A 25,303-nucleotide genomic window follows, 5' to 3' on the forward strand; every position below is an offset into this window, starting at 1 on the left:
GTAGTCAAGGGGGATGAAAGGCTGGAGTCAAGTTTGTTTGTGAGTTTGTTAGAAGCAACCCTTTGACATGTAATTGGTTCAGGGAGCAGCTCCACCCCACCCATCCTTGCAGGATTGCCTATCTTGCCAATACCTAGTCCCCCTTTGTGTCACTGTTCAGGAGGAATACACAAATGCGAACTGCCAACGACTCACAGTCATGCAGCCCCAGACACAGGCTACAGGCACTAAATAGTTAGGACGACAAAATGCCAAATTTTAAATTACAATTCTTTTGAAACCAAACATGATGTTTCTGTCTGTTCTGAATCGAATGTTATCACTTATTAAAAGTAATAAGCCAATCCAATGTTATCCTATGTGAGAGGCAGGCATCACAGAAGGGAAAAACACATTTGTACGTTTTTCACTAACAGGGTATGTAAAACTTAAAACCATGTTTAATTTTTTTAATACAATGCACCCTGCCCTATAGACAATTTAGGGCCTACCTTACAGGTGACTTATATGTCATAAAAAGGGAGGTTTAGGCCTGGCTAAAGGTTTCTTTTGGCAGGTCAAATCGGCAGTTAAGAATTGCACACAGGCTGCAATAGCAGACCTGAAACATGTTTTAAAGGGCTACTTAGATGGATGGCACTATAGGTGCTCCAGGTCCAATTGTAGCCTTTAATTTACAGGCCCTGGTTACCCAAGGAATGCTCTGCTCATAAGAACAGCAACTCACAGCGGCCACTGACAGCTATCAGTGTAAAGAGCCAATCCCTAGCCCATCCAGGGATCTATCTCTGGTGTTTCTCAGAGTGGGGGAGGGGGCAGCAGCCTTAGGTGTGAACTACTCTTTTCCCACTATCCTTCTCACCAGTTGTAGCATGAAACTATTCACTCAGTTCAGGGCCTGTACCCTATGCAGTGGTCTGGGGTGAGTCCTTCCTCCCCTGCCCCTCCATTTGGGTCTCTGTACCCTCCATTTGGGAGTGGTGCCCCCAGAATTGCGAGATTTCATGGTGCCTTGGGAGGCTGCCCCTCCTAGTTCTTCCATCAACTGTGGAAACTCATTCCCCAGATACAGTGAATGGGCCTTTGGGAGATAACCATGACCCTTCTCTGGGTCGCCTCCCCACCCCACTCCAGGGATATCAGGAGCTGGGCCCTAGTGTCCCACAGAGAAGTGACAGGGACCCCATTCACCTTGACCTGGTGGAAGTGATGATTCCCTCCCCCAGGGGTCACCAGTCTACCCTCTGAGTTCACCTCCAAACTTTTGCAGATTATGGCCTGATCTACCTCCAGCTCCTGGGGACTACTTACACCTAAGGCCTTATTGGCCACCCCGCAGAGTTCCCACCAGTGTGTGGTTTCTTAGGATAGACAGTGTCCCCCTGCTTGTGTCCTAGCTGAGAACAATCAAAGCAGAGAGGTTCAAAAGGGGGCACCCTGGGCCATCCCCAACCAGAACCTCACTCCTTCTTAGAAGGGGCATGGGAACGTTTTCCTTTCCACTTAGTATAAGACTTGTTTATATTTCCCTTGACCTCCGCCTCACCCTACTGGGGGTAAACCTGTACCACCCTCTTGAGGTCACCCTAGGTAAATTTTGGACACTAAGGTGCTGGCTCTGAGGGCCAGCTCCTCAGCAAGCTTCCTAGGGTTGGCCAGTTTGCTATCGGCCAGGTGTTGGCGCAGCTCGGTAAAACAGGTATTGGCTCTGAACAGGAGGCTAGCAAATTAACCATTAGAGTCACTCTCCTATTTCTGGGTTCAGGTGGAGAAGCAGGGCTCAAGCAGCAGGGGAGAATTCTGAGTACTCAAGGAATGCTCCAGGCAGCAAAGCAGTCCTTCAAGTTGCAGCAAGCAGTCTTGTGGAGTGTAGAGCAGAAACTCACCACACGAGAAAGACTGCGATACAAACTTAAACCTCTGGGCGTCCCATTTCGACGTTCAGAATGAAAATGCTGGTCTTATGACTACTCACTTAGGGAGGAAAGAACCCAAAAGGTTGTAGATACTGCCCTAACCCCCTAGATGGTGGCATGCTTCATTATTGGGTCATTGACACACCCAGGCGCAGACCAACGCTCAGGGTGGAGCGCATATTTTTTTGTTTTAGAGAGAACATTCTTCTCCTTGAAAGGGATCCCAAATGCAGAGAAAGAAAAAGTATTTAAAACTGTCTAAGTGGAGTGCCCTACCTACATTTATACTGGGCCACCATTGACAAGGTTAAAAGTAAAGGTGGGTATATTGGAGACTTTATGTTTCCATTTCCCTCACTGACGGTATCAACATGTTTCAGCCTCTACCCACTGACTCTAAGGGTCATAGGCCTTCAACAGGATAAAGATCCCTTTGTTTTCTTGCACATTATCCCTCTAAAATAGGAAATACCTAATGGCAGGGATAAATCATGCTGGCAATACTTACCTACTTGTCAACATACTCGGCCATGTTCCTAAAGAAACAAAAATAAATTTCCATAGAACATGCTTACTTAATCTGGTACAATCCTATTATGGGGTATACCTCCCTTAACTGGCATATAACCATATAGAATCCTCATGAAATTCAAAACCTTCACAATGCGACCCTCACCCAGTGGTAATAATAATAATAATAATAATAATAATACAATTTGTATTCGACAAAGCATACAGCCATAAAAGATACAATACATTAAAATTGCAAATCCATTAAAAATAATAATTCCTTTTTTGACCACTTCTAAAAAAACAACACAATATGCTATCCTCTCACAGCATCATAAAATTCTGCTATTTGAGCATATCGGAATTCGTAAAAATACCCCTCCATCTTAATCATTCCTAGTTTTCCTGGATCTCTCCATTGCTCTTAAAAAGTGTGTGACACTGGGGCATGTTCCTAAGGAAACAAAAAGACATTTTCAAAGAACATGCTTACTAAATCTGGTACAATCCTATTATAGGGTATACCTCCCTTTGTTCTACTTTGCTGGTCTATAACCTTATAGGATCCTCGTGAAATTCAAAAACTTCACAATGCAACCCTCACCCAGTGGTAGTAAAAGACACCGTCTCAGGGTGATTAAAAGCACTAGCAAAGTTGCCTGCCAAGAAAAAGTTATCCATCTTACCAGAATTTCACTGTTGCTGATCTCAGCACGGGTCAGAGTGGGAACGTTCTCCTATAGTCACACTCTTGCAGAGAGTGCCAGGTCAAACATGCCCTCTCCAATGTTGTAGGCCTGAGCTGAAGGTGAGGCGCTATAAAAAGGGAGATGTGAACTTAGGGGCATATTATCAAGGACCAGTGTTAAAATTATCGCCGTTTTATCGGCAGGAAACTGCCGATAAAACGGCGATAATGGGCTTGATAATACGCCCTTGTTAATTCCCATAGAAGCCCATGTTCTTGTGTTAGCCTGCGCTACTTTGGGAATTCACAAGGGCGTATTATCAAGCCCATTATCGCCATTTTATCGACAGTTTACCGACGATAAAACGGCGATAATTTTAACACCAGTCCTTGATAATATGCCCTCATATCTGCAATCGTTTTTAAACATAGAGGGCAACAGTAGGGAAAGTGTTGGATAGCGTAGGGGTTTAAATTACTATTCCCACTCCAAAGAGTGCAACAGTAGGGAAAGCATTGGATAGCGTCGGGGTAAAAATTACTATTCCCATCCCAGTGGGCGCAACAGTAGGGAAAGCGTTGGATAGCGTAGGGGTAAAAGTTACTATTCACACTCCAGTGGGTGCAAAAATAGGGAAAGCGAAGGATAGCGTAGGGGTAAAAATTACTATTCCCACTCCAGTGAGTGCAATAGTAGGGAAAGTGTTGGATAGCGTAGGGGTAAAAATTACTATTCCCACTCGAAAGAGTGCAACAGTAGGGAAAGCGTTGGATAGCGTAGGGGTTTAAATTACTATTCCCACTCCAAAGAGTGCAGCAGTAGGGAAAGCATTGGAGAGCGTAGAGGTAAAAATTACTATTCCCACTCCAGTGGGTGCAACAGTAGGGAAAGCGTTGGATAGCATAGGGGTAAAAATTACTATTCCCACTCCAGTGGGTGCAACAGTAGGGAAAGTGTTGGATAGCGTAGGGGGTTAAATTACTATTCCCACTCCATTGGGTGCAACAGTAGGGAAAGCGTTGGATAGCTTAGGGGTAAAAATTACTATTCCCACTCCAGTGAGTGCAACAGTAGGGAAAGTGTTGGATAGCGTAGGGGTAAAAATTACTATTCCCACTCCAAAGAGTGCAACAGTAGGGAAAGCGTTGGATAGCGTACGGGTTTAAATTACTATTCCCACTCCAAAGAGTGCAGCAGTAGGGAAAGCATTGGATAGCGTAGAGGTAAAAATTACTATTCCCACTCCAGTGGGTGCAACAGTAGGGAAAGCGTTGGATAGCGTAGGGGTAAAAATTACTATTCCCACTCCAGTGGGTGCAACAGTAGGAAAAGCGTTGGATAGCATAGGGGTAAAAATTACTATTCCCACTCCAGTGGGTGCAACAGTAGGGAAAGCGTTGGATGGCGTAGGGTAAAAAATGTATTAAAAGTAATTACGAATTTAATATAATATAATAATTAATCAATTAAAATTACAAATTAAATTTAATTAGCAATTCTAATTTAATTAATTACCCATAAAATAAATAATTAACAATTAATTCTACAACAATACCAATAAATATGTTGACATATTTAATTAATTATAAATAAATTACTTCCCACCCAATTCCCTTATAAACCCACAACCCACTACAGAAAATAAATTAGAAAAATTAACATAATTAACAATTAATCAATTAATTTAATTTAATTGCCAATTAAATTTTTATTAATTACCAAATAAAATAATTTAACAAATAATTAAAAATTTATAACAATAAATACATTTACATATTTAATTAATTATTATTAAATTACTTCCCACCCAATTCCCCTATAAACCCACAACACACTACAGAAAATAAATTAGACAAATTAACATAATTAACAATTAATCAATTAATTTAAATTCATTGCCAATTAAATTTTTATTAATTACCAAATAAAAATTAATTAACAAATAATAAAAAATGTATAACAATAAATAAATTTACATATTTAATTGTTATTATTAAATTACTTCCCACCCAATTCCCCTATAAACCCACAACCCGCTACAGAAAATTAATTCGAAAAATTTACATAATTAACAATTAATCAATTAATTTAAATTAATGGCCAATTAAATTTTAATTAATTACCAAATAAAAATTAATTAACAAATAATTAAAAATGTATAACAATAAATTAATTGACATATTTAGTAATTATTATTAAATTACTTCCTACCCTATTCCCCTATAAACCCACAACCCGCTACAGAATTAAATAATGCAAAAATTTAAAAATACAAATTTCATTAATTATTATTATTTATAACATAAATACACACTTTTCACACATATAATAACATAAAACACACTATAAAAAATTCAATATTATTAAAAATTAGATAATTTTAATAACCTATATTATATACTTTAATATTTTAACTGTCTATATTTTTAACAGTCGATATTACTTTACTTACCATAAATACGATATTTTTGCTGTCTATATTCTGTCCAGTCGATATTTTGTCCAGTCGATATTTAAAACTCAATATTATGTCCAGTCGATATTTTGGAGTCGATATTTTGACTGTGCAGACTTTTTGTTTATTGTCTTCTAAAGATTATTTTATCCCTTGATTGGGATAAAAAAATATTTGATGGCATTGCTAAGGTTGCTGAAAAAATGTTGTATAATAAAGCGAAGAAAGGAAAAGCATAATCAGAGCCTCCGGTCCTGACATAGAATCCTAATTGTCTTTGATCATTTCACATAAGGGCCACAGCAGTGTTTCCTAAACCTACGCAGAAAAAGGCTGACATTATTACTCACTCCAGGCTCCCTGGGGCAATGTACCTTTCCACTGCAGATGAGCAATCTGCTCACCCCACTGCTAGACAGGGAGCAAATCTCATATATAACATCATAGACCTGGCTGAAATTAATACATCGGGTGTAGACAGCCAGGGTTAAGTTTCGATCCCAAAATTTTTATTGTACAACCCGTTGAGCTGGCCAGTTACTTGAGAGTGTGGCTGTCAGCAGTACTTCTCTGAATCATCTTAGTATGCCTCTTTAGCTCCTTTATAATTAACCTCTGTTTTTATTTTTATTTTGTGTTTGGTCGCTTAGCTCTTTCTGCTACGCTTTACTCGTGTATCTGTAAAACTCATAGGGGCATGTGTATAAGCCCCTATCACCACCACAGTGTCACTTTTAAGCAACATTGTGGTGGCGATAGGACTTAGCCTTATTTACAAGGCAGCGATAAGCCAACGTGGCTAAACGCTGTCTTGTCAATAAGGCCTATGGTTAGCGTGAAAGGGGTGGGCAGTGAGTGCTGCTGTGGGCATAACACCGCAACACCCATTCTTTTTGACACTGCCCTCTATGTACAATGGTGGCGTACGTAGGAGTCAGTGCCAAATCTAAGACCAGGGAAAACCTGATCTTAAGTTGGCAAAATGAGGAGAAATTGATTGTTCTCCTCATTTTGCTTTTTCCATGTGTGCTGCCTTGTGCAGCACACATGGAAAAAGCTAAATGCCATGGAATGTTTATATACAGGAACGGGACACCTCCCTGTATTAAAACAATATTTAAAAAAAAATGCCAATTTGGGACTTTCATGTTTTGGTCTCCTAGCAAAACTCCCCATCCCCATCCAAACTAATCTCTCCTCCACCCTCAGTTCTTAACTTTGTTTCACTCTGCCCTTTTTTCACTAATATACTTTTTCTCTCTTTTTATCAGTGCTTGGATACCCTCACAGGTGATGAGCCATGTTATACAAATCCACTTACAGTGGACTTAAAGCCCACTCCTTGCTTCCCTTGGCTGGCTCTATCGCCCCTCTCATGTGCTTGCTTCTTATTCAATGTCTTTCCTTCCTCTTCCTGCCTCTTCTTGTGTTTGTCCCTCTCCTGGAACATAGACGATTTACGATCCTTTTGATAATAGTACTTGTTTTCTTCCTGTGCTCACTTTTAGGAAACTACTTTTTTCTTTTTCGTTGAGCAATCCATGAAAGAGCATTTGTTTTCGAGCTCCCTTCAAAATGTTTCTTTCCCCACCAGGTTGTATTCAACGAGGGCTCCACGAGCCTGGGTACCCTTTCCGTGAGGTCCAGCTGAACAGGATTTGCTGCTGTGGAGAATAATGTAGCCAACCAGCGATGCACCTCAGGTGAATCGGTGAGCAGGTAGGTCCCAGTCTACTGTCTACTGTCAGTGCTCAGGCCACTTTTAGGTGAACATTTTTCAAGTCCCATGTTCCAGGTTTTGGCTGGAGGAGCACCATTAGTCCCACTTCTAAGTGTTCAGGAGGACTGATTGTGCACAACTTGAAGGAACAAGACTCACTCCAGGCAGAGGCCAGGTACAGGGTTCAAGTTCTCTGGATATTGTTATGTCCCTGTTGATATATCCCTGGTTGATATATCCCTGTGGCTCACACAGAAGGCTTGTCAGATAGCCCATGGAGTCACTCTGGTAGACCTAGAATCAAGCTGCAGGGCAGGCAACAAGGCAGGCCTCAAGCTGCAGGGCGTTCCTCTGAGAGAACAATGCATGCAATGCAAGCTTCAAGCAGCAGGGCAGTCCTTGGGTAGCAGCATGACAGCCCTCTAAGTAACAAAGCTGGCCACATGCAGCATGGCAGTCCTTTGGGGTACATAGCAGTCCTTCTGGGGAGTCCTCTGCAGGTCCATAGGAGTACTGATGGTGCTAATAGTTATTCCTGATGCCATCCTTTGAAGTGGGGGAAGCTTCTAGGCTATACCCCACATTGGTTCTGGGAATGTCCTTCTCTCCTCCTGCCCAGGGCTCCAAGTAGTCAAGGGGGATGAAAGGCTGGAGTCAAGTTTGTTTGTGAGTTTGTTAGAAGCAACCCTTTGACATGTAATTGGTTCAGGGAGCAGCTCCACCCCACCCATCCTTGCAGGATTGCCTATCTTGCCAATACCTAGTCCCCCTTTGTGTCACTGTCTAGGAGGAATACACAAATGCGAACTGCCAACGACTCACAGTCATGCAGTCCCAGACACAGGCTACAGGCACTAAATAGTTAGGACGACAAAATGGCAAATTTTAAATTACAATTCTTTTGAAACCAAACATGATGTTTCTGTCTGTTCTGAATCGAATGTTATCACTTATTAAAAGTAATAAGCCAATCCAATGTTATCCTATGGGAGAGGCAGGCATCACAGAAGGGAAAAACACATTTGTACGTTTTTCACTAACAGGGTATGTAAAACTTAAAACCATGTTTAATTTTTTAAATACAATGCACCCTGCCCTATAGACAATTTAGGGCCTACCTTACAGGTGACTTATATGTCATAAAAAGGGAGGTTTAGGCCTGGCTAAAGGTTTCTTTTGGCAGGTCAAATCGGCAGTTAAGAATTGCACACAGGCTGCAATAGCAGACCTGACACATGTTTTAAAGGGCTACTTAGATGGATGGCACTATAGGTGCTCCAGGTCCAATTGTAGCCTTTAATTTACAGGCCCTGGTTACCCAAGGAATGCTCTGCTCATAAGAACAGCAACTCACAGCGGCCACTGACAGCTATCAGTGTAAAGAGCCAATCCCTAGCCCATCCAGGGATCTATCTCTGGTCTTTCTCAGAGTGGGGGAGGGGGCAGCAGCCTTAGGTGTGAACTACTCTTTTCCCACTATCCTTCTCACCAGTTGTAGCATGAAACTATTCACTCAGTTCAGGGCCTGTACCCTATGCAGTGGTCTGGGGTGAGTCCTTCCTCCCCCTGCCCCTCCATTTGGGTCTCTGTACCCTCCATTTGGGAGTGGTGCCCCCAGAATTGCGAGATTTCATGGTGCCTTGGGAGGCTGCCCCTCCTAGTTCTTCCATCACCTGCAAAAACTCTTTCCCCAGATACAGTGAATGGGCCTTTGGGAGATAACCATGACCCTTCTCTGGGTCGCCTCCCCACCCCACTCCAGGGATATCAGGAGCTGGGCCCTAGTGTCCCACAGAGAAGTGACAGAGACCCCATTCACCTTGACCTGGTGGAAGTGATGATTCCCTCCCCCAGGGGTCACCAGTCTACCCTCTGAGTTCACCTCCAAACTTTTGCAGATTATGGCCTGATCTACCTCCAGCTCCTGGGGACTACTTACACCTAAGGCCTTATTGGCCACCCCGCAGAGTTCCCACCAATGTGTGGTTTCTTAGGATAGACAATGTCCCCCTGCTTGTGTCCTAGCTGAGAACAATCAAAGCAGAGAGGTTCAAAAGGGGGCACCCTGGGCCATCCCCAACCAGAACCTCACTCCTTCTTAGAAGGGGCATGGGAACGTTTTCCTTTCCACTTAGTAGAAGACTTGTTTATATTTCCCTTGACCTCCGCCTCACCCTACTGGGGGTAAACCTGTACCACCCTCTTGAGGTCACCCTAGGTAAATTTTGGACACTAAGGTGCTGGCTCTGAGGGCCAGCTCCTCAGCAAGCTTCCTAGGGTTGGCCAGTTTGCTATCGGCCAGGTGTTGGCGCAGCTCGGTAAAACAGGTATTGGCTCTGAACAGGAGGCTAGCAAATTAACCATTAGAGTCAATCTCCTAGTTCTGGGTTCGGGTGGAGAAGCAGGGCTCAAGCAGCAGGGGAGGATTCTGAGTGCTCAAGGAATGCTCCAGGCAGCAAAGCAGTCCTTCAAGTTGCAGCAAGCAGTCTTGTGGAGTGTAGAGCAGAAACTCACCACACGAGAAAGACTGTGATACAAACTTAGACCTCTGGGCGTCCCATTTGGACGTTCAGAATGAAAATGCTGGTCTTATGACTACTCACTTAGGGAGGAAAGAACCCAAAAGGTTGTAGATACTGCCCTAACCCACTAGATAGTGGCATGCTTCATTATTGGGTCCTTGACACACCCAGGTGCAGACCAACGCTTAGGGTGGAGCGCATATTTTTTTGTTTTAGAGAGAACATTCTTCTCCTTGAAAGGGATCCCAAATGCAGAGAAAGAAAAAGTATTTAAAACTGTCTAAGTGGAGTGCCCTACCTACATTTATACTGGGCCACCATTGACAAGGTTAAAAGTAAAGGTGGGTATATTGGAGACTTTATGTTTCCATTTCCCTCACTGACGGTATCAACATGTTTCAGCCTCTACCCACTGACTCTAAGGGTCATAGGCCTTCAACAGGATAAAGATCCCTTTGTTTTCTTGCACATTATCCCTCTAAAATAGGAAATACCTAATGGCAGGGATAAATCATGCTGGCAATACTTACCTACTTGTCAACATACTCGGCCATGTTCCTAAGGAAACAAAAATAAATTTCCATAGAACATGCTTACTTAATCTGGTACAATCCTATTATGGGGTATACCTCCCTTAACTGGCATATAACCATATAGAATCCTCATGAAATTCAAAACCTTCACAATGCGACCCTCACCCAGTGGTAATAATAATAATAATAATAATAATAATAATAATAATAATACAATTTGTATTCGACAAAGCATACAGCCATAAAAGATACAATACATTAAAATTGCAAATCCATTAAAAATAATAATTCCTTTTTTGACCACTTCTAAAAAAACAACACAATATGCTATCCTCTCACAGGATCATAAAATTCTGCTATTTGAGCATATCGGAATTTGTAAAAATACCCCTCCATCTTAATCGTTCCTAGTTTTCCTGGATCTCTCCATTGCTCTTAAAAATTGTGTGACACTGGGGCATGTTCCTAAGGAAACAAAAAGACATTTTCAAAGAACATGCTTACTAAATCTGGTACAATCCTATTATAGGGTATACCTCCCTTTGTTCTACTTTGCTGGTCTATAACCTTATAGGATCCTCGTGAAATTCAAAAACTTCACAATGCAACCCTCACCCAGTGGTAGTAAAAGACACCGTCTCAGTGTGATTAAAAGCACTAGCAAAGTTGCCTGCCAAGAAAAAGTTATCCATCTCACCAGAATTTCACTGTTGCTGATCTCAGCACGGGTCAGAGTGGGAACGTTCTCCTATAGTCACACTCTTGCAGAGAGTGCCAGGTCAAACATGCCCTCTCCAATGTTGTAGGCCTGAGCTGAAGGTGAGGCGCTATAAAAAGGGAGATGTGAACTTAGGGGCATATTATCAAGGACCAGTGTTAAAATTATCGCCGTTTTATCGGCAGGAAACTGCCGATAAAACGGCGATAATGGGCTTGATAATACGCCCTTGTTAATTCCCATAGAAGCCCATGTTCTAGTGTTAACCTGCGCTACTATGGGAATTAACAAGGGCGTATTATCAAGCCCATTATCGCCATTTTATCGACAGTTTACCGACGATAAAACGGCGATAATTTTAACACCAGTCCTTGATAATATGCCCTCATATCTGCAATCGTTTTTAAACATAGAGGGACTGCGCCCTCTTCCTGCCCTATTTAGAAACCACTGCCAGGCAGGGCATAAGACTAAGCTCCATTATATATTCTGCCTTAATAACTGCATAGTATGCAAGGGCACAAAGGGGTAGGCACCCCAGTGCATTTGGTATTTGGCTGGGCTATTTCTTAAGCAAAATGCATCCTCACATCCATTTTTGGACACGAGGGGGCATTTTGCGCTAAGAAAATAGCACCAAATGCCCACCCTGCCTGGAGCAGAATTCCACAGACTCTTGTGGAATTTTAATGTAATTCCACAAAATCAAACTCTGCCGATTCCTCCCACCCCCAGCCTTCATTATATCTTGCAGGGGCGTAACTCAAGATTTGCTACGTCACTAGCCAGCACTCATTTTTGAATGGCGACCTATTATTCATTCTAAGACTTAGACCTACAAAGAAACAACGGAAGAACAGGGAAAAAGAAGGAGGAAGAGAAAGATAGGAAAACAGTGACGAATAGAGGAAGCAAAGGTGATCACGTGACAATTGCACTGACACGCCAGACCTAAAAATCCATGTAAGTTAACGACTGACCTACTCCCATCTGCGCTTGTTCCAGCGAAAAACACCATGAATTATCTAGTTATCTAAGACATTTTAATAGCAGTCCAATGGGGTGTGCCCCTAAAGGTTCAAGCTCAGGCAGCTGGATAAATAAAGAAAGCGATCACAGCTGCCTGTAGGGCAAGCACTTTTTGTGGAAGCACACAACTTTTTCCCAATTAAAACATGTACAACTGTTTCCCAACTCTAGTGCTGCTCACATTATTGTCTGGAGGACTTTGCTCTGTATAGTCAGATCATAATAACTAGTGCCAAACTGAGATAAAGATATGATAAGCACAGGGTAGTGGAGGAAAGAGGCATGAGGTGGAATCCGGCCTAGGCAGCCTTCGTATTTTATTTATTTTTATTTATTTTTTATTTATTTAATGCACTTTACCCGAAGGTGTCGGAGCACTGTGCAATAGGACCAGTTACATTACATGAGAGAACTGTTGCAGGAATGGAACAAACAAAAATAGCTTGCCATAGACTCAGAACGACGCCGCAATCCAAACTTTTAGAAGCCCCAATGACGGGCCCCGCAGAAAAACTTTGGGCCCCTGAAATAAGTATCATTATTTTTACAAATTAAGAATGTGGGTGCAGTGGTGCTCACTGTTTTCCATAGCCGCGTATCACTCAAAAGTCAGAACAGGGTGAATGACACCTCAGTATTACCTTCTGGGATGCTTGTGACTCTGCTGGCCACCCCGCCAAGGCCGTTGCAGTGTGCTGTAATTTTGCCTTTGTCCTGTGTGCATTTACAACGAGTCGGACACTGGAGCCCCCAAGCCACGGAGGAGAACAGCAGGGCAAAGAAGACCACTGGAAGCACTGAAAGCAAGAAAAGATGAAATTACCATACTTGAATATAGAATCTGGGCCGGCTCTAAATCGGATTGACTGGGACAGTGCCCTGGGCAGAAAAGAATATTTGGTGTTTGTTGTGGGGCAGGGAGTCACTGCGGTGAGTCGGCAGTAAATGGGAAGAAGACGGGAGGGGGCAGAGGGTTGATGGGGTGCTAGCAATTACTCTGAGGTACATTAAGGGCCGATTACAAAGGGGCATATCAGCAAGGAACGCGATGAATAACACAAAGCGCACTTAGCGCTTTGTTATTCATCGCCGTCTATCTCTGCAATTTATCACCCTGGTAGCGCGTTATCAACAACGCGTTGCTCCAGGGCGATAAAAATTCCAGAGATAGTGGGGGAAATCGCCGATTTGCTATTAGTAGCTTTCCAGCGATGTTCCCTGCAAAAGGGCGGTAACCTTGTTGATAAGACCCTGTGGTCGTAGCAGCATAATCCACCCCGTATGTTAGGGATGGGTACGTCAGGATTTTAGCAGACGTTAGTTTTTGGAGAAAACTGCAGTTTTGTTCAAAAACTATCGTCTGCTAAAATGCTGCGGCAGCCTTGTAAATACCGCGATGTGCACATCAGCAATATTTGCAAGGCTGTACACCCCAGTGACGCCCACTTTGCATCTCATTAGAGATGCAAACGGAGGCGTCAGGAAAAAGGGTGCTAACATGCGATTATGCATGTTACCACCCTCTTGTAAATAGGGCGATAGTTTTATCTCTGCTTTTTTGGCTTTTAAAACCAAAAAAGCGGAGATAAAGCCCTTGTTAATATGCCCCATGGTCTTTAACAGGACCTGATTGAGACCAAGAGCATATTATCAAGGCGGGGAAAATGAAATTATCGCCGCTTTAGCTGCCGTTTTCGGCCGCTCAGTGGCGATAATTTAATCGCCCTATTAGCAAGCTGTCGCTAACATTAGTTAGCCTAAGCTTTTATGTGATAGCAAGCGGTTTGGGGCCGGCTTTGCATGCCAGCGATATTTATCGCTAATGACATGCAAAGTGGGCGTACCCAACCTGTTAGCTACTTAAAACAGTTACTAACATCGCTATCGCCTATTATCAAAGCAGGCGTAGCGATCGAAATATTTGTGCTAAGCGCAAATATCTCCAAAAGCTAACGCCTGCTCAGACCAGTTCTTAGCCATTATAACCAATAGGAGGTGGATAATATGGCTAAGACCCTATTGGCGTTAATGCGTGAATATCGCTGTATTCTCAGCGATATTCACGCATTTCGCCGATATCGCCGGATATTTTATCGCTTTAGAGATAAACGTTGCTAATAGCACGTTATCTCTGCAATAATATCCGGCGATGCTTGGCGATAAAAAAAACTCGCTAAACCCATTTAGCGATAAATATCGCTAGTTGTTGGTAATATGCCCCCAAGTGTGATGGAAGATCTGCTGATTGCATAACATTAAGTCAGGTAGCTCTCTGCTGCGCCCCTCGGAATACTGGCCCCGGGCCTGGGCCCAGCTCACCCATCCCCCTGCATGGAATACTGAGTCCCTGACTTACTGGGCGAGTACATCAGCAAGCTCTTACTCTACAGAGAGCGTTTGGATGCATTTTCAAACATGGCCAATTAGTGGCTACAGGTAGTGGTGTTGGCAGGTAACAACGCTTCCAGCAGCACGACTTTGGACATTTCGACTTAGCTTGATAATTCCAGGCACAACCGACAAAAACATTGGTTCCACTGTTCAATGCTGCAGCCTTTCTCCAGCAGCAACGTAATCAGAAAGAGACCTGGCTTAAATCCTAGTTTACCATTTGTATACATCTTGCCGCTAGCAACACAGCCATTTCTTGCGATCTTCTGCCTTTAGTGGTACACTTGTCTCATGACACTGACTTTTGAGTTATAAATATTGTTTATTGTAACCTAACTCTCTTCTGGTATTAATGTCATTGACCTAGGTAGTTTGAAAGTCTGTGTGGATCCACCAAGTTTTAAACTTTTGTCTAAAGAGCCCAACATTGGAAGCATTAGCCCATTTATCCCCCGGACCCAGTAAAAGGTTATTGCATGGGTGGGCTTTGTCTCGCAGCACAGATTGTTTTTTTTTCCTTTATGTGGACTTGTGTTTGATTAAGTTATTGTCTTATTATTGTGGGAGTAACACAGAAAATACCCTTTTTAGGTTTAGTCTAGACAGCTGTGAGACATTTTGTTTGTATACGGTTGTCCTACCTCCCGCCCATAGCTTACCATATGTTAGCTTTAGCTTCGCTCTCATGTCTCTTCTTGTGTTTGGCCCTCCCCCTGGAGTAAGGACCAAGTACTTATGTCCTTCCACTGCTCCTGTTTTTAGAGCAACTTATTTTGGGGGTTCCAACATTCTATATGAGTGTTTGTGTTTTCAGTTCATCTCCCAAATCCCTGGCCATGTAGCTTCTGTTCCCTCCCACTTGCCCTCCTTTCCAAGTTGCCTCTTTTCCCTCCTATCTCCTGCCCAACAATGTAGGCAAATCTGCTCATCTATGCCAACAAATAGGTCTGCAAGTGTGGCACAGAATATGCATATCCTTGTACTGTAAAGTGTGACTGTGATTATGCATGCGTTCCAAATAAAGAACAACACACACTAGGGCTACCCAATATTACCCCAGGAGACTGGGTATACACTTATTACCAGTTTGGCGGTCCAACCGCCATAGAACTGTGTCCATCCCAGCCAGCAGCCCGCGGCGCTGGTGGTTCAAAGACCGCTGTATTATGAGTTGACCACGGTGCAGGCATCCTGTGGCGGTGGTGAGTACTTTTACCAAATATATCGATGCCTGTGTGTGCAATTAGACTGCAATCTATTACCAAGGTGCAGCCCATATGTGGGCAGTCCGGGCAATGGGCATATGGTATGAACAAGACTCACATGTATATCATCGCACACAGGGTTGTAATGCAAAGGGTGAAGATCCTGCTGTGAACCGGGGACCTTGGGGCAGGGATCCATGTTGGTGTTTGCCTGAAAGAAGAGGAAAGGGGTGAGTATGCACCCCAAATCCTTCATCACCGCCACCTTGAAGCAGGTGGTTGGACCTCTTCTGTCCGCTCGTGGAGCAGGGAATTCGAAAAACGCATGGCAGTGCAACACTCCTGTACCACCCTATGGTGGCTGCTTTTCCCCGATCACAAACCAGGGGTCATCGGTCTGCTGGCGGTCTTGATGGTACAGAGGTGGTCTTCCCAGAGCCAATCCGCTCAACTCATAATACAGCAGTCGGACAGCCGAGCTCTTCATGCTCAGAGCACCACAGCTGAAACAGCGGTCAAAGGGAAAACCAAACTCGAAATAAGGCCCGTAGTCAATAAAATAATGAGCTCCTTAAGGAATAACTTGCATGTACTCGGAATTGAGTGGGTATCAAAAGAATCCAACCTATATTGAATAAAATAAAACAAACATGCTGGTGATAAGGTGTACCACAAAGTAAATTATGAAAAAGATTTTCTTTTATTTATACATGGTAATTCAGCAATATGTACCAATACTTATACAAAATATATACAATCCATGTTCATTTAGAGTTCAAGATGTAGAAAGTACAACTTACCCACAATAATCACAAAAACCTTCTGCAGATTGACCATTCAAAGGTGGGACATAGTTTAATATATTAATTATTTGTTTCCTTGGTAAGTGTCCTAAATTTCTGTTGTTGTATCCGGTTTATTATTTGCACTCTTGTTTTGTAGGTACTTTCCAGGATGTTGGTTAATTAGAAACACTAAGGTGATCTTAGCTTTCTACTATTTTTTTGTGGTGCTATGTGTTTTCCGTCAGCAAACCTTTGGTAACAGATCCATATTTTGATTTTCTTTATTGGTGTACCCATTGTTTTATTTGTTGTGAACATATGTTTATTGGTATTTGTGTACCATGCTAGGTTTCTCAGGAATCTATTCTTCTGGCTTCTTTTCATTACTAAGTCCTTAAGATGGTCTTACAGACTATTTAGCAGATTGAGATCGAAATGCCAGCAGTATATATATTCTGATGCTTATTCGTGACTATGACAATTTCCAACTGGACTCTCAACTTTTAAGGGACTATTATCAGAAAGATTGTGATATGTTAAGTGGATATACCGATCATCATAAATCACCAGCAAGTACATTGTAATTTGGATTTCATAATTATTGTGAGTTTGTTGTGCTTTCTACATCGTGGACCTCGAATGAACATGGATCGTAGTACTGGAATGGGTAAATATTGATGCAATAAGTACCATGATGTGTGCAGGCCCGACAACGAAAATACTGATAAATGCAATGCCAAAGTATGTCATAATCTTTCAACATATCACAATGTAAACGCTCATAAACACAATGTCAAAATATGTCATAATCCATGAGTACACAACAGTGATGATATTGGCTGTAGCAATGTCAATGTATGCTATAATCAATGTACAAATGGCAATGTTGTTACCAGTAAAAGCAATGTCAATGTTTGTCATGATCTAGGAATGCATAACCATTTCAATATTGGTAAAAACAATACCAATGTACACAATGACAACTGTACATTAGCTATTGTGCATGTCTTTAAAAATGACACCAGTGACTGCCATATTATTTTTAGGAGTTCCAGTGAACTCATACCATTGCTGTCGGATTTACCCAAGATGACCTCCTCATTAATCCTGAGTCCGCGATATGTGGTCAGATAGGCCCTGCAACATGCACCCACAGCAATCTAATAACAGGTCACAGGTGGGGTCTCGCTTAACCCAAAGATAAATGTATGCACACGGAATATCTTCATATAGACCAAAGATAGATAGGTGCACCACAAACAGGTCCGTGGCAAGTGGTACCAATAAAACAAATTTGGCCTATGGCTCGCCTTCCCCAAAAAGATACTTTCCTCAGACGTATTCTGTCGAGAATCTCCCAGCTGCTGCATCTAACTAATCCAACTTGTTCCCTTTTTGCTAAACGCCTCTTGTCTTTTCATTTCTTTACGGTAAGTTCTGAGCAACATTTTGGTGAGCCAGATAGGAGAGATTGGTTTATTGAGCTAGACTGCTGCCGAAGGACAAGGACCCCTGCCCGAACTGATTCATCTGTGCAAACATCGGTGAGCTGATGCCATAATTGATTAGAAGATCTGCTGAATCCACAGGGCGGATGTCCGTCTGGAGCCCGCCTTCAGAGGGTAAGAGACTACATCTGATTCTTAGTCCCAGTAAGTGGCGTATGGCAAACTAGGACACGCGTAGATCATTTTTTGTTTTTTCCCTAGTCAGCACACTAGAGAGGGCGAAGGTGACTACTACTGTTTTGGGACCACTGGGGGGGACAAAGGTTATGTCTCGCCCCTGGTTGGTAGTAAAGGAATCACTTGGACCTTTGGGCAAGGATCATAGGTGTAGTGAAGTAAGAACTGCTTTCATGTTTACCCTCACTTTTTGCTGCTGTTATTCTGTTTCCTGACCAGTCTGACTGGGATCCTGCTAATCAGGACCCCAGTCACTGGGCTCTCTCCCTAAATTGGACTATGGTAAGTACTTTGGGTACCTTTCTAATTGGCTACTGGTGTACCCTTCTAAGTCCCTAGTCCACGGTACTACGGTCCCCGGGGCATAGGCACACCAGGGGTTTCCCATGTGCTGTAGTATGTATGGTGCCACACATAAGAGCACATGCTAACTGTGACTACAGGCCTGCCATTGCAGCCTGTGTGAGTTGGTACTAGCACCTATCACAACAGATATGTTTAGTTATATCTGAGGTCACTGCACTTAAAACCTATAAGTTACCCCTAAGGTAGGCCTTTCAATCCTGAAGGCAAGGTGCTTGGTTATAAATGTGAGGGTGCCCTGCATGAACAGGACACCCCTACAAACCAAGAAGCAGATTCTCCAAGCTTTGTAAGTTCGGTCAGCCATTTAATACATATAGTAGACATCAAGTAAATTACGAGATGTCTAACTATATATTGGCTACACCGAAACCAGTCATGTTTGGTATCAAACATGTTAGAATCTTACCCCAACACTGATTCCAGTGATGGACATAGGATCCCATGTATTGGGGGCTCCCCTAGAGAGTCTCCTGTATTCCAGGTACCAACCTTTCAGCAAGCTAGTGCTGCTGCCAACCACAGACACGATTCTGCCCTCCTGCTGCTGAGCCAGGCTCAAGCAGGGGAAGGTAGAACAATATGTTTCCTGTCACAGGGAGGTGTGACCACTTCCCAGACAGGACTTAGTGTATTGGGCTGGGGTGGGAGCGCTTGTCCGTGCCACCAGACTGCTTTTAAGGGCACATTTGGTGCCCTCCTTGCATACTCCAGTTGGAACAAGTTCAGAGAGTCATTGGCTGCCGCACTGGCATGAACCTGGACAAAGGACACAGGAGTATCCTCCCCTCTGTCTAGCCCCTCCTCTGGAAGGGACCCCTGAATCATCCCAATCCTTTCCTTTGGGTGCATAAGGGCTGACATTTGGGTGGCTCTTCAGGTTCATCGTAGGACAACATTCAGGTCCGAAACCACTTCATCTTTAAAGTTCTGGGCATTTTAGATTTCGTTGGACTTGGCTTTGCGAAACGAGACTGCACCTGGAAGACACCTGCTGCTCCTGGTCTCATCGTCATGCCAGTCTTTTGCGTCATCTGTGCTTGTGTTCCATCCAGGTTCTTTTCCAGACCTGTGAGCATCAAAGACACCCGAAGGAATTTCCCTTGCGGTGAAAGAGTCACTCCCCTGCATCTGCAGGCACTGCAACTAAGCTGACAGGCCTGCTGCTGCTGACGTCCTCCGGACTTCGAAAGGCCCAGCAACACAGATGGTGGTTCTGCAATGCCCTTGAGGCCTGCACTGTCTTCTGAGTTTGAGGCCAGTGTTCCTTGTCTGAACCACTGGAACAGCACCCCTGTGCACCGCCTCAAGTTGCAGTTACAAGGGTATGTTGATTCTCTTCTCCAGAAATCTTCGGGCTCTGATAAGCTCCGCCTCCAGCATCTCTTGCTACCAAGATCTTTGCCCTCACTGCATCCTCTGCACCGTGGGCATGCATTATTGGTGAGCTATTTGAGATCCTCTTGCGACTCCTGTGCCTCCGGCATGTGGGTCTTCTTGAGGGTCTTTTTTGGCTCCAGTGGGCTCCCCTGCTTTCTCGGAGCCTGCTCTAACACTCCTGCACTTGGTGAGTCCTTTGGACCTTGCTGGTCCAGACACTGCACCTCCTTCGTTTCTCCATCTGTTGCTGCTGCCAGGGCTTGCAGGTGCTGGACACCGACCCCCTGGCTCTCAACTTCTGATGTGCCACAGCTCATGAATGGCTCCTGGTCTTCCACAGCATCGCCTGGTCCTCACAGTTGCAGCGACAAGGTCACCATCAACTCTCCAGCATGTTCCTTCATTTGTGCCATTGTCTTCCGTGCCTCCTGGTCACTCCTGAGTGGCATATACTCTGTCCCCTCTGCTTGCAGGTACTCCTATTCAAGAATCCACCCTTGTATTCCACCGGACTCTTTCACCTTTTTTGCCAGCAGCATCTTCACTGAAGTCCTCCATTGGGGTCTACGACGGTTTCTGACGACACTTCGCACCTATGCAACCGGCGTCCCTGTTATAGGTAGCCTGGTTCCTGGGGTATCCATGGGTGGAGTGACATTCCATCTTCAACAGCGTTTCTTCAGGGTCCTCTGGAAAGGGTTCTTTTTCTTGAAAACTGTAACCGCGACAACTCAATTGGCTTGCATTGGGTATGCATATGTGTTTCCACTCTGCCCACAATCTTTGTGGGTTCCTGGATAGTTACCATGGGAGGCTCCTTGGGTCTCCGGCTCTTCTACATCTTCTGGGTCCAGTCTCAACTTCTGTCGCAGTTCGCATTCCATTTAATTAGTATATGGTCTGTGTATTTGCACTACTTACCTGTTCTACTATTGAAGTATTGTGTGTTTTGTGACTATACCTCTGGGTAGGAGATATACCAATGTGTTAATGAGTGCTTATAATAAATACATGTTTTATAACTACTCTGTGTGGTTCTTTTTCACTTAATCGTCACTATATGATTAGTACCGGTAAAACAAGCTGTTTTACACTCCTTCTGGACTGAGCCTGAAGGCTGCTTTCCTCACTATGACCATCTACTCCAACAGCACAGTCCTGATAGAAGCCGATAATGACAATCTAGAGTCCTTCGACGCCCTCTTCCATCCCACTGAATTTCGCCCTCTCACCCCCTCCTTCCCTTCCTGGCCCTGCTCCTCCCCCCTAAGAACCGGACCCACCACTAAAACTCACCCACCACCCCAGTGCTCCCTAGTAACTACACCTGCCCTTTGCCATGCGACCTCACCCTCACCCCTACCAGAGAGAACAAGACCCCACGACCCCCCCAGCATTCACCCCCTCATACCACTTGATCTCCACCCCCTCAACCCTCCTCAAGCGACTTCAACGCGCAATCTCTGACTCCCAACCACCTCACTAATCCCACATGCAATAAAACACTGACACCGCTACACGACCCCCAGCACCCTGCACCCACGGCCCTGCCCAAATCCCACATGGCCAACACACCCACAAAAAAGCAACACAACAACCTAAGTCTCTCCCCCCTCGGGTCTAACATACCCACCCAGAACACCCACACTGACTTAGAGACTGGGCAGCGACTCACCATGCTATAATCCAGGGTTTTAGCGAAATCCAATCCAACCTCACCGCGCTCCATAAACCTCTGCATACCCCTGCCCTCCCTACCTATACTCAACAAAGGCCCTCATAGGCCTCCCACCAGAGATGGATCTCTACACCCTCTCCAAGCAGACACAGAGGCCCAAAAGAACCGGAGATACAATGTCGGAGAGTGAATTGGCAGACCTCGCCTCCCCGTACTACAACACCATTACTGTCAACCTCCAATCCAAAATCCAGGTGATCACTGAACGAGGCAGAGACCAGGCCCTTCTAAAATCGGCCAGATCCCTGGCCACCCGCACTATCATACCCATGACCCCCAGCGCAAAGAAACCCAAAACAGAGACGACCATCACCAACTGCATGCTCATAAACTGCAGCTCAGCCACCAAGCACATCACAGAGCTAGCGAAATTCATTCTCACTCACGACATAGACATAGCGTTCATCACTGAAACTTTTTAAATTATTCCTCCCTACCTCTTCTGGATACTCTTGTCCCCGCAGGGTTTACAATCATCAACAAAGATAGAAAAGACCAAAGTGGAGGACGCATAGCAATCATCCACAAAAACACTATTTCCGTGACGGAAATAGACTCCTTCAACTACAACACCTTTGAATGCCTAACCATCAACATTAACACTAGCAACAACAAAACACTAAGCTGCCCCCTTCTCTACCACCCCCCAAGCAACAACACCACGTTCACTGAACACCTGTCTGACCTGATTGCCCACTGCTGTCTCCGAGATGCAAACAATTTAATTCTGGGCGACCTCAACCTACACTGGAATGTAGAAAACAACCTGCTAATCCAGAACCTGAACGAATAGCTACACAACAACAACCTTCCCCAACACTGCCTAGAGGAAACTCACAACAAAGGAGCAATCCTAGATGCCATTATCACCAAACGCAACACAATCACGTTAAACCACACACTCCCATGAGATTGGTCAGATCACCACTTAATCCTCTTCCACCTCACTCAACCAAGCACTCTCCAACCCCCCACCCTAGACTCTCCCAAATGGACCAGAAACCTCACTCAGATCAACATGAATGACCTTGAAGAAAGAGTTAGCTCTCTCCTCACCTCCTCCGCAGATGATCTATCCACCACTGAACTCACTGCACATTACAACACAACCATGACATCCATACTAGATCAAGTAGCCCCACTGAAACTAAAAAACAAACAGGAGCATCTCATCTAGATCCTGGCTCAACACGGATATTATTAACGAAAGGAGACAACTTAGAGCTACAGAAAGACTATGGAGAAGCAACCCCTCCGGAAGCCTACTCAAACAGCTCAAAGCAGCCCAGAGGAAGTACAAAAACATACCAGCAGTGTGAAATCCACCTTTTTCTGCTCTGCCCTGGACAACGCAAAAAATAGGCCCAACGAACTGTTTAAAATCATCAAGCAACAAACCTCCAAGCCCCTCGAACCCTCAACACAGGCCTCCAAAGAATTGTGCGAAAACTTCACCGTCTTCTTTGAAGAAAAAATCACCAAGATTGAGCTCTCACTAGACATCAATGCCAACCCTGCCTGCAAAAGCTTGCCCCCATTGACAAAAGACAGCACGTGCATGCACCCCATGAAAACATGGAAGTCCTTCAACCCCATCCCGGAAGCCAAGATCCTCAAGCTGATATTCACCTCCAAACGCGCCTCCCACGTCCTTGACCCGATACCAACCCAACTGACCAAAAACGGAAACTCTCCATAGCCCCTTTCTGATGCAGAATCATAAACAGCTCCCTGGAAACCGGCATTATACCTGAAGTTGGCCAAGTCACGCCACTACTAAAAAAAACAGGCCTTGACTCCAAAGACCTGAATAACTTCAGACCCGTCTCCAATCTCCCCCTCGTATACAAAATCCTCGAAAAATGCGTCCTGTTGCAACTGACTCAGCACATGGACAACATCAACCTTCTGGACCCCCACCAATCAGGGTTGAGAAAATGCTATAGCACTGAGACCAGGATCCTCAACATCACAGACAATATCCAAAAATCCCTCGATACCGATCCATGCTGCCTACTCATTCTCCTGGACCTATTGGCAGCCTTTGATCACCAACTACTCATCAAGGCTCTACAAGAGAGGGTAGGTGCTGATGAGGTGGTCCTACACTGGTTCTCCTCCTTCTTACACAGCCGCTCGCAAAGGATAAAAATCAAAAACTTTACTTCCGACTTACACCCCGTCAGCAGAGGCGTCCCACAAGGCTCAGTGCTTTCACCCCAATTGTTCAACATATACATGGAACGTCTCACCGACTGAAAATGTCAACATCCCTTTCCACCTATATGCAGACGACACCCAGATATATCTATAAACCTCCTCCTTAGATGACATCCACAGACTAAATCACTCTAAAAGAAATCCAACATTGGCTGTCTCTAAATCACTTAAAACTCAATCAAGACAAAACCGAGATACTCCTCATCGCCAACAAAGCAGAGCAGAGAAATCTCAAATTGCAGAATGGCTAAAAGGGATGGATGCTTTCAATAGGAATCTTACTCAGGCAAACTCAGTAAAATCACTAGGAATCACCCAGACCCAAAACTCAACATGGCCAAACACATCAAAAACTCTGCCAAAAGTGCATTCCTCAATCAGAAGCTACTCAACAAAATTAAACCATTCATCCCTACCAAAGATCTCAAACAATCCACCCAGTCACTGGTACAAATCCAGACTTGACTATGGGAATGCACCCTCACTGGTACAACAAAATACCACCTAGCTCCCTTCAAAACTACACTCAATGCAGCAGCCAGAAGTTGTCACTGGAATTAAGAAATATGATCACATTTCACCAGCACACAGAGAACTAACGTGCTCCCAGTTGAACTGCATGCCAGCTTCAGAACCGCCTGCCTCACGCACAAAGCACTACACACTCGAAAAACAGACTACCTGGCCGCGAAACTCAAGAGGGCTGGTCAGACTAGAAACATCACCCAACTTCTCATCCCAACGAAAACAAGCAAATAAAAAAACGCTGCAAGATCTTTTGCCGGAAGCACCCCCAAAATCTGGAACTCAATCCCAGCAGATATCAGAACTATAGTGTCCTTCACAAAATTCCCAAACTACCTAAAGGTCCTCTTCCTCAACCTCTCCCTCCTGAAGGGATAACCCCCCCCTCAGCGCAAATCTCTACTCGTCGTGGATCCCTGACATTATATCACAAAGACCTACCTCCTACCTGCTCCCTGACCACCTCCTGATTCTTCCCCCTTAAGGGTTCAGCCCAAGATAAAGTGCACTAATCGAGGTAATCTCAAGTCACACGTACTACTTCAATACTACACAGCAAACTTGGACTTCCCTATCCTATATGTATAACACTGCTCTCTAACCTCCTCCTTTTCCTCCTGCTCACCCTTAAAGGTACATCCCAAGACAAAGTGCACCAATCGAGGATACCTCAGGACTCACGTAATACCTCAATACTGCACAGTACTCTTGGAGCTCCAAACCTATATGTATAACACTGCTCAGTTTATGACTCTTGCGAAAAATTGCTGTGGTTCAACCCAAGACAACGTGCACTAATCAAGGCTAATCTCAGGACTCACGTACAACCTCAATACTGCACAGCACACTTGGACTTCCAAACCAATATGTATAACAAGATAACAGCTTAGACGGCAGTATGACAAAGGAGGGCTACGAC

General features: G+C 44.2%; 1 protein-coding gene across 1 annotated transcript in view; it reads right to left on the reverse strand.

Annotated features, from left to right (window-relative positions):
• The window catches only part of LOC144767636 (leucine-rich repeat-containing protein Bf66946-like), a 178,783-nt gene that overhangs the window by 92,735 nt on the left and 60,745 nt on the right, over positions 1-25,303 (reverse strand). Inside the window, exon 2 of the mRNA XM_078651035.1 lies at positions 12,734-12,889. Coding sequence (XP_078507161.1) covers positions 12,734-12,889 — 156 coding nt within the window. The remainder of the gene's footprint in view (positions 1-12,733; positions 12,890-25,303) is intronic.

This window comes from Lissotriton helveticus, chromosome 7 (genome assembly GCF_964261635.1).
Source record: "Lissotriton helveticus chromosome 7, aLisHel1.1, whole genome shotgun sequence".
Lineage (NCBI taxonomy): Eukaryota > Metazoa > Chordata > Amphibia > Caudata > Salamandridae > Lissotriton > Lissotriton helveticus.